At 45.8% G+C, this 11,118-nt stretch overlaps 1 protein-coding gene across 1 annotated transcript in view; it reads right to left on the bottom strand.

Annotated features, from left to right (window-relative positions):
* Nucleotides 1-7,255: 7,255 nt before the first annotated feature.
* Nucleotides 7,256-11,118, bottom strand: part of CPLX4 (complexin 4) — a 44,389-nt gene continuing 40,526 nt past the window's right edge. The window contains exon 3 of the mRNA XM_075343302.1: nt 7,256-7,483. Within this exon, the coding sequence (XP_075199417.1) occupies nt 7,256-7,483 (228 nt within the window). The remainder of the gene's footprint in view (nt 7,484-11,118) is intronic.

The following is an 11,118-nucleotide window of genomic DNA, read 5'->3' as shown; positions in this document are numbered from 1 at the left end:
AACATAATTAGCAGGCAATAGAGTTTTGGCTGTTTGTGGGCATCAACACTGTTTGCAGCAGAACCTTTCACATAATGGACAGGCTGGCAGATGCTTTGGCTGATCTAATCATTGGCATCAGCCATAGATGAATGAAAACGATCACTTTCTTATGTGTGATTTATTTTGACAAATGTAAGGTTCTTCAAATTTTGGAGGACAATCTGGTCTACTTTGATGTGAAAAAGATACCTGTCATAATGAATACCTTTTTTTGACACCATACTAGAAGTTACACAAGACAGTATACCCATTACTTACCACTGGTCAAGTCTGCTTATATCCAGAAGTATTTGTTTTCCTTCTGTCAGTTTCCTCTCGTGTTTACGCCATTTTGTAAGAGCCTATTCTATCTGGGGGTCACGTTGGTTTTTATTGGAGTTGGTTCTCTCTGCTTTGCAGTGTATGTTTCCTGGTTCCTGAGTTTCTGATCTTGTCCTGCTTTCAAGTCCTCCCTCCTCTGACCTCTGTTCCATCCCATCTTGTCTTACTTCCCTGTCTTCATACCTGCTCTCCCCTTGACCTCCGTTCCGTCCAGTCTTGTCACTTCCCCTTTCTCCGTACCTGCTCTCCACTTTTAATCCCCTCTCTGCGCCCTCCTCCATACTTACAGTGCTTGTCTGCTCGGCTTCTGGCCCTGGTTTGTGCCCTGACTTCAGTTATGCTTCCCTCTGGCTCTTGACGTGACCTCCTGGCTTTCCGACCATCTGCTCTTACCTGACTCCAGGTTTGCTTGCTCCTCTGTACAGACGTGACTTCCCAGCACTGACCTTAGGCTTACTGACCACTCTCTTGCATCCCCACATTGGTGCTAGTGACGTCTAGTGGACTTGCGCTAGACTGCACTGAGGAGCACTCCATCCTCCCTGAGATCCTGGGCTCCCTAGTGGTAGCATCACACATGGGGTCAGGTCTCAGGTTACCTGCTAGAGCACAGACAGAGACTAGATATTACTGAGCCTAGTTTTTAAAGTGGTGCAACTCTGGTTGCTGATGTGCATCAGATTGTCACAGCGGCTTATAACACATACATCATATTATTTATGTTTTAATAGTCGTTGCTGCTTTGGTTAATTGTTGTAGTTGTACAGATGTCACAAGCAGGGAAGTGCTGACCCTGCTCAGGCATGCGGTCATCAAGCATCTGCTCGACCACAGCTTCACTGAGCAGAAAACTCAGCTTAACCTGGTGATATACCAATTTTAACTCCCTTTCTGAAGTCTTTAAAATTCCCCTCAACTTACGTTTAGAGTGAGGGTCTAAGGGGTACTTTGCACATTACGACATCGCAGCTGCGATATCGGTGGGGTCAAATCGAAAGTGACGCACATCCGGCGTCGCTGTCGACATCGGAGTGTGTAAATCGTTTTTGATGCGATTAATGAGCGCAAAAGCGTCGAAATCGTATCATCGGTGTAGTCGGTCATTTCCATAATGTCGCGACAGGTACAATGTTGTTCCTCGTTCCTGCGGCAGCACACATCGCTGTGTGAGAAGACGCAGGAGAGAGGAACATCACCTTACCTGCGTCCCGCGGCTCACGCCGGCTATGCGGAAGGACGGAGGTGGGCGGGATGTTTATGTCCAACTCTTCTCCGCCCCTCCGCTTCTATTGGCCATCTGCCATGTGATGTCACTGTGACGCCGCACGACCCGTCCCCTTAGGAAGGAGGCGGGTCGCCGGCCAGAGTGACGTCGCAGGGCAGGTAAGTGCATGTGAAGCTGCCGTAGCGATAATGTTCGCAACGGGAGCTATCACAAGATATCGCAGCTGCGATGGGGGCGGGGACTATCGAGCTCAGCATCGCTACCATCGGCTTGAGATGTCGTAGTGTGCAAAGTACCCCTAAAAGCATGGTTATATAATAATCATCCTTTTGCATGTTGGCAGTGATACACTTGTTAAGTCACAAGCATTACAGATAGCAGCTTGACATGCCTACTAACGAGGGCCTTGTTGGCGCACTTTCCATCGCCCAAGTGTTACGGTTGATTTCCATAGTCAAAGTCATCATTGTCAGCAATTGCACACTGTCAGTCTCATCCCCTAGCTGGGATACCTCATGGTCCCACCTACACACCCATCTGCTGCTGCTTCTCCTCCTCCTCTTTCTGCTTCTCCAATTTCTGCTGCATGGGACATTGTCCTTGAGGGTCCTCAACAGCTGAAAGACAGTGATGAACATGTAGAAGTTGCTAATCTACCTTTGAAGTGTTTCAATAGGTGGTGAATTTCCCTCATCTACTGACAAATACAGATTTTAAGGTAATCCACACTCCTGTATGTCTGCTGGATGATATAATCTGTCACTGCTTTATGCTGCTTGTATAGACACTCCAACATATGCAGCACTGAATTTCATTGTGTTGCAACTCCACATTTCTATCTATATAGAATCTCATAAGTAGCATCTGCCATCTCCTAGCTCAGTAATGTATAACAATCTTTATTGAATACAGATTTTGTGTGTTGAGAATTTTAAAAATTAAAGAACAGTCCAGGAGGAGAAAGAAGCAGATTTCTCTCATAAGATGTATTATAAAGCTTCTTATTTTCACATGTACTATTAATTTATGGAATAAAAATTAAAACAATCGTTACTTCTTAAGGACTGTGCTTTGCCATGGAAGAACAGTTGAAATGCATACATACTCGTGGCCATGGTCACAAACTTCTTTAAGTGGGTATACTTCTTTAACTGGGTATACTTCTTTAAAAAATGTGCACAATCAAACTGAGGAACTGCAATATGCAGGGGGAATGTATTACTTTTTCCAATTATTCTGCACATTGTCACTTATTACAATGCCCAGTTGTAGCGGATAAGGAGACATCCAACATGAGATTTGATCCTTGAAAGAGATAAACCACTTGTTTTCTGTACTGTATAACTTTTGTCATACATGCTCATAAGCTGTAAAACAGCACGGCAACACCTAAGCTTGCAAAAATGAAAAGACAGAGAGCAGGTAGTGGATGTTATGTTCTTCTCCATTGCTGTTGGTGATGAGGAGATATCCATTAAGGAGGATGTAGTTAAAGGGAAACTGTCACCAGATTTGTCCCCTATAAGCTGCATCCACCACCAGTGTGCTCTTATATACAGTATTCTAAAATGCTGTATATAAGAGCCCAGGCCACTCTGTATAATGTAAAATACACCTTTATTACACGCAACTAGGGGGCGGTCTGTTCCGATGGGTGTTGCTGCTTTCTGGTCCGCCACCTCCTCTCTGTGGCGATGGTTGTCCTCCTTCTTCGCAGGCCTGTGTACATGTCTTGTCTTACATCATCCACACAGGCCAGCATTGAGGTCGTGCGCAGGTGCACTTTGATCTGCCCTGCTGAGGGCAGATCAAAGTACTGTAATGCGCAGGCATGAGGAAAGGTCAAAGACTGCCTGCGCATGCGCATTACAATAATTTGATATGCCCTCAGCAGGGCAGATCAAAGTGCACCTGCGCACGACCTCAATGCTGGCCTGTGTGGATGACGTAAGACAAGACATGTACACAGGCCTGCGAAGAAGGAGGACAACCATCGCAGCAGAGAGGAGGCGCCGGACCGGAGAGCAGTGACACCCATCGGACAGAACCACCCCCAAAGGTGAGTATTTTTAAAGTGTTTTTTACATCACACAGAGTGGCCTGGGTTCTTATATACAGTTAGGTCCAGAAATATTTGGACAGTGACACAAGTTTTGTTATTTTAGCTGTTTACAAAAACATGTTCAGAAATACAATTATATATATAATATGGGCTGAAAGTGCACACTCCCAGCTGCAATATGAGAGTTTTCACATCCAAATCGGAGAAAGGGTTTAGGAATCATAGCTCTGTAATGCATAGCCTTCTCTTTTTCAAGGGACCAAAAGTAATTGGACAAGGGACTCTAAGGGCTGCAATTAACTCTGAAGGTGTCTCCCTCGTTAACCTGTAATCAATGAAGTAGTTAAAAGGTCTGGGGTTGATTACAGGTGTGTGGTTTTGCATTTGGAAGCTGTTGCTGTGACCAGACAACATGCGGTCTAAGGAACTCCCAATTGAGGTGAAGCAGAACATCCTGAGGCTGAAAAAAAAGAAAAAATCCATCAGAGAGATAGCAGACATGCTTGGAGTAGCAAAATCAACAGTCGGGTACATTCTGAGAAAAAAGGAATTGACTGGTGAGCTTGGGAACTCAAAAAGGCCTGGGCGTCCACGGATGACAACAGTGGTGGATGATCGCCGCATACTTTCTTTGGTGAAGAAGAACCCGTTCACAACATCAACTGAAGTCCAGAACACTCTCAGTGAAGTAGGTGTATCTGTCTCTAAGTCAACAGTAAAGAGAAGACTCCATGAAAGTAAATACAAAGGGTTCACATCTAGATGCAAACCATTCATCAATTCCAAAAATAGACAGGCCAGAGTTAAATTTGCTGAAAAACACCTCATGAAGCCAGCTCAGTTCTGGAAAAGTATTCTATGGACAGATGAGACAAAGATCAACCTGTACCAGAATGATGGGAAGAAAAAAGTTTGCAGAAGAAAGGGAACGGCACATGATCCAAGGCACACCACATCCTCTGTAAAACATGGTGGAGGCAACGTGATGGCATGGGCATGCATGGCTTTCAATGGCACTGGGTCACTTGTGTTTATTGATGACATAACAGCAGACAAGAAAAGCCGGATGAATTCTGAAGTGTACCGGGATATACTTTCAGCCCAGATTCAGCCAAATGCCGCAAAGTTGATCGGACGGCGCTTCAGAGTACAGATGGACAATGACCCCAAGCATACAGCCAAAGCTACCCAGGAGTTCATGAGTGCAAAAAAGTGGAACATTCTGCAATGGCCAAGTCAATCACCAGATCTTAACCCAATTGAGCATGCATTTCACTTGCTCAAATCCAGACTTAAGACGGAAAGACCCACAAACAAGCAAGACCTGAAGGCTGCGGCTGTAAAGGCCTGGCAAAGCATTAAGAAGGAGGAAACCCAGCGTTTGGTGATGTCCATGGGTTCCAGACTTAAGGCAGTGATTGCCTCCAAAGGATTCGCAACAAAATATTGAAAATAAAAATATTTTGTTTGGGTTTGGTTTATTTGTCCAATTACTTTTGACCTCCTAAAATGTGGAGTGTTTGTAAAGAAATGTGTACAATTCCTACAATTTCTATCAGATATTTTTGTTCAAACCTTCAAATTAAACGTTACAATCTGCACTTGAATTCTGTTGTAGAGGTTTCATTTCAAATCCAATGTGGTGGCATGCAGAGCCCAACTCTCGAAAATTGTGTCACGGTCCAAATATTTCTGGACCTAACTGTACAGCATATCTAGAATACTATATATTAGTCTACTAGTGCTGGCCACAGCCTATAGTCGCCAAATCTGCACTCCCTCATGAGTCCTATTGTTACGTAACCACCGGAGTCTGCTCTAGCGACTTCTGCTCCGATCGCCAGACGACGCCGTGTTCCTGCCGTTGATGGTGCTGGTGATGGGAGAGGAGTCGATGCCAGAGGCACCGGTGGGCGCAGGCTCCGATCATCCACTGGGCTGGGTTATCTTGGGATCTGCAGTACCACTGGCTGACTGTGGGTGGCATGTGTCTTCCAGCTGAAGTTGCCAGCGTTCAGCTACAGCCAATGGGAAGACACCACACCCTTCTTATTCCCCTCCTGTCACATGACCACTGCCAGAGATAGTTCTGTACTCCTGGCTCATGTGCTGTTTGTATTTTGATTCCTGTGATTTCTGCGTGTTTCCTGACTACCCTTCTGCCTGCTGTTTTTGTACCTCGCTGCCCGACCCGGATCTGACCACTGCTACGTTTTCTGATTTCGTCCTTGCCTGCCGATTCTGTCCCTGTTCTGCTATTCCTGGTTTGACCCTGCCTGACGGCTACTCTCATCGGACTGCAGCCTTCCACAGGTAGTGATCTCCAGGGCCCTGTGTAATTCCAAATCCCTGTATAGGGGTTAAAGGGTTTCAGGGTTCTGGGGGTCCTGCTTGGTGAGGGACTTCCCCCTAGTCTGTCCATTACAGCCTGTCTGAGTCTGTTGATCCAGGCAGGCGTTACACCTATCCATATATTTTCCCTGACTGTGAGTGCCAATACCACTTAGGCGCTAAGCACCAGTGCCCCTAACACCTTAGCTACCAGTACCATTACTACTACAAAAAACAACACTGCTAGATATTTCAGTTATATCCAATACCCCTATATCTCCCAAGTCCAAATGCTGATTGTTCTTATTCATCACATCAATTGAAAAAAGTTCTTTCAAAAAATCTTTCATACATCCAGACTGCTGGGTTCTAGGGGACTTGTGGTCTTAGAAGTCAGCATCATCATTTATGGAATTGAAAGTCCGCAATCAAAAAAATTAACTGCTGTGGTGGCAGTAGAAGAGCAATGTACCAAATACTGATTCGAACTGATGGTGTCACTGTCAGAGGTAACATCATCAAATGTGATCCTGAGTTACCTCCTGTATTATACTCCAGAGCTGCACTCACTATTCTACTGGTGCATCACTGTGTACATACTTTAGCTGAGCTTCTCTAATCCTGCAGAATAGTTAGTACAGCTCTCATTGATCAATTATAACCTAATTCATGATTGCCGTTATCTCTTAAGCTATCGATGGTTCGGCTATGGTGATTCTTAGAATAAACGACCATGGACGTTGCCTTCTTGGCTTTCCTCATGTTTTTTTCAGGAGGCCACATGACTAATTTTGTAAGTGACCGACAATGCAACATCTTATAAAGAAAAGCGTAGATCTTGACATGTCTTTCAGTTACACAGATGACACTATCCAGTATAGCCATGCGATGCTCTATATCTGCAGACTTGCTGACTGTTTCCCTCTCGCGATAACAAAAGACTCCGGCATTTAGCTTAAACCTCTTAAAACAAAGTAAAGCTAGAATTAAAAGGGGCTTCCAAGATTACAAACTTTCTTCCAGAAGCAGCGCCTATGGGTTATGTCTGGTACAGCCTGGCTCCCTTATTCTTTATGAGGTGCAATACCACACATAAAATGTGAACAGGTGGGGGGCTATTTAGAAAAAAAAAAATAAATAAATAGGCATGTTTTTCTAACAAGATAACTTAGTGCCATACGACAATTCCCGCATAGTCCTGGTAGGAGAGTTGTCGGCATCAGGTTCTCCATTCGATGACTCCATATTACAAGCGATAGCCCTTCCGCCCGCCGCTACATCACGGCGCACTTCTCTTCAGCCGCTGCCTTTATTTCTGTGAACGTTGCTGTTGCCTTTTCTTTAAGTTGATCCATGTCCATATTCTGAATGTTTTGCATTTGACCAAGGAACGAGCCTTTCTCCTCCTCCTCAACTTGATCTTCGGCCACCATTTTCTGGAGCTCTTCGGGAAGCTCGATGTCGTCTCCGGCCATCTGTATCTGATTGTCGTCCTTTTCGCTCTAGGAAAATAAAAGCACAGACATTAATAGGGGAGGGATCTTGGCAGAACGTGTTGTATTTCCCTGCAGTGATGCCATTAGGAAAATTAAAGGGGATGTGTAATCAAAGGTCATTGTGATGAGAGAAGGAGGAGGTCAGCTGTGACATCCCCTATTGGTAGAGGTGGGCAATTATTTTTCCATCGGGGCCACGAGAGACTGTGACTGGTGTGGAGGGTAATACCAGTAGGCTGAAATTAATTCTGATCAATATTAATTATAATTATTTTATAATAATATTAACGGTGTCAGTTAATACTGAGCAAAGTTAAGTATTCTGACATCCCCTATGTACAGCATGAGCTCACACACAGCCCCCTATATACAGTATGAGCCCTCACTCAGCCCCCAATATACCGTTTGAGCTCCTTATACACAGTATGAGCTCACATAAAGACCCTATATACAGTATGAGCTCCTATATACATTATGAGCCCACACACGGCCCATATATATACATAATTTGAGCCCACATAGCCCCCTACATACAGTTTAAGCCCACACACAGCCCCTATATATAGTATGAGCTCCCTATATACAGTATGAGCCCACACAGCACTCTATATTCAGTATGAGCCAACACAGCACCCTATATACAGTATGACTCCTCACATAGCCCCCGATATGCAGTATGAGCCCAAACACAGCCCACTATAACACAGCCCGCCTCGAAATCACTAAGGTTGACAAATCTCCGGGCCCGGATGGCATACACCCCAGAGTACTACAGGAATTGAGTTCTGTGATAGATAGACCATTATTTTTAATCTTCACAGATTTCTTAATAACAGGGTCGGTACCGCAGGACTGGCGCATAGCAAATGTGGTGCCAATATTCAAAAAGGGGACAAAAACTGAGCCGGGAAATTATAGGCCGGTAAGTTTAACCTCTACGGTTGGTAAAATCCTTGAGGGTTTCTTGAGAGATGCTATACTGGAGTATCTCAAGAAAAATAACCTTATGACAGAGTATCAACATGGGTTTATGAGGGATCGATCCTGTCAAACTAATTTGATCAGCTTCTATGAAGAGGTAAGTTCAAGCCTGGACCAGGGAAATGCAGTGGATGTTGTGTATATGGACTTTTCAAAAGCTTTTGATACGGTGCCACACAAAAGGTTGGTACATAAAATGAGAATAATGGGGATAGGGGAAAATATGTGTAACTGGGTTAAAAACTGGCTCAGTGATAGGAAACAAAGGGTGGTTATTAATGGTACGTACTCGGACTGGGTCTCAGTTCATAGTGGGGTACCACAGGGGTCAGTATTGGGCCCGCTTCTTTTCAACATATCTATTAATGACCTTGTTGGAGGCATGCGGAGTAGAATTTCAATATTTGCAGATGATACTAAACTCTGCAGGGTAATCAATACAGAGGAGGATAATTTTATTTTACAGGGAGATTTATGTAAATTGGAGGATTGGGCTGAGAAGTGGCAATTGAAGTTTAATGTAGATAAATGTAAGGTCATGCACTTGGGTAGAGGAAATAAAATGTATGATTATGTACTTAAAGGGGTTATCCGGCTTCTTTGACTTTTTTTTTTTAATTTCCCTATTGGGCTACATTGGGGCAGGTAAGTAGATAGAGACCACTTACCTGCCCCGCTGTCAGCCCCCTCTCCCCCGGCTCAGAGCGGTCATGTGACCGCTCCTGCCGCGATTTTGCTGCTTCCGGTCTTTGCACGTCTACATGGGCAGGGCCATGTTGACATGCAAATGTGGAGCAGCATGTCACCTCCCTGCTGGGCGACTACAGTGCGAGGAGTCACCGCCCCCCTTCCCTGCACCCTCCCACACATTCCCCCGCACCTCCAGTAACCTCCCCCTGCACTGCTGTGGGGTCCGTGATTTGGGGGCGGGGCCTGGCGGCAGCTGCCGTAGTGTCAGCTCCAGCACCGGGCCCCCTGCCCAGGATCGCACATTCAAATGTACCGGCATCACAGATCACCGATGCCGGTACATTTGAATGTGCTGATGAGAAGTCACTGTCCCTCCCGCTGTCTGTGCGCTCTGCAGCACAGCGGTGACGTCACTACTGTGCTGAAGAGAGCACAGACAGCGGACGAACGTGCAGGAGCGGCGGGGACCGAGGACGGGTGAGTATGTACTCCACATGTGTTCCCGATGGGGATGGGGGGGTTGCAGAGCCATGTGTGTGCGTGTGCAGAGCCATGTGTGTGCGTGTACAGTGCAGAGCCATGCATGTGCAGAGCCATGTGTACGGTGCAGAGCCATGTGTGTACGGTGCAGAGCCATGTGTACGGTGCAGAGCCATGCATGTGCAGAGCCATGTGTACGGTGCAGATCCATGTGTACGGTGCAGAGCCATGTGTGTACGGTGCAGAGCCATGTGTACGGTGCAGAGCCATGTGTGTACGGTGCAGAGCCATGTGTACGGTGCAGAGCCATGTGTACGGTGCAGAGCCATGTGTACGGTGCAGAGCCATGCATGTGCAGAGCCATGTGTACGGTGCAGAGCCATGTGTACGGTGCAGAGCCATGTGTACGGTGCAGAGCCATGCGTGTGCAGAGCCATGTGTACGGTGCAGAGCCATGTGTGTACGGTGCAGAGCCATGTGTACGGTGCAGAGCCATGCGTGTGCAGAGCCATGTGTACGGTGCAGAGCCATGGGTGTGCGTGTGCAGAGACATATGTGTGCGGTGCAGACCCCGATGTGAGGCTGTTATTTGCAATGCTGTAGTGATACCAGGTCAGGTGCTGGGGAAGAATATACTGACAGGGACTGTGTGTGCAGGGGGCGGGCAGGGGGCGAGGCTGGAAACTGGGGAGGGGCTGGACACTGAGGCTGGGCGGTGACAGCTCTGACTGAGGTTTTGCACAGGAAGTGGTCATGTTTGCTGGATCTGAATGTAAACAAGAAGCTGCAGAGAATAAAGGTATAATTCAAGAGGAACAAAAGTTAGAAAACAGAAAATAACAATGTAGGTGTGATTTATATGACAATACAGCACAGATAAACTCAAAAATTTTTGTTAAGCTAATGTCGGACAACTCCTTTAATTGTAGAACACTGGGTAAAACAGGCACAGAAAAAGACTTGGGTGTATGGGTGGATGGTAAACTTCACTTTAGTGGACAGTGTCAGGCAGCTGCTGCCAGGGCTAATAAAATAATGGGATGTATTAAAAGAGGTAGAAGTGTTCATGAAAAAAATATAGTTCTACCCCTGTACAAGTCACTAGTGCGACCGCACTTATATACTGTGTACAATTCTGGTCACCGATATATAAGAAGGACATAGCTGAACTGGAGAGGGTGTAGAGAAGAGCCACCAAGATTATTAGAGGAATGGGGGGGCTGCAATACCAAGACAGGTTATTAAACTTGGGGTTATTTAGTCTGGAAAAACGAAGGCTTAGGGGGGATCTAATCACAATGTATAAATATATGAGGGGACAGTACAGAGACCTTTCCAAAGATCTTTTTACACCTAGGCCTGCGACTGGAACACGGGGGCATCCGCTACGTCTTGAGGAAAGAAGGTTTAATCATAATGACAGACGAGGATTCTTTACTGTACGAGCAGTGAGACTATGGAACTCTCTGCCGCATGATGTTGTAATGAGT

Source organism: Anomaloglossus baeobatrachus, chromosome 1, assembly GCF_048569485.1.
Source record: "Anomaloglossus baeobatrachus isolate aAnoBae1 chromosome 1, aAnoBae1.hap1, whole genome shotgun sequence".
In the NCBI taxonomy this organism is placed as follows: domain Eukaryota; kingdom Metazoa; phylum Chordata; class Amphibia; order Anura; family Aromobatidae; genus Anomaloglossus; species Anomaloglossus baeobatrachus.
This window is presented reverse-complemented; position numbering and strand designations above follow the sequence as displayed.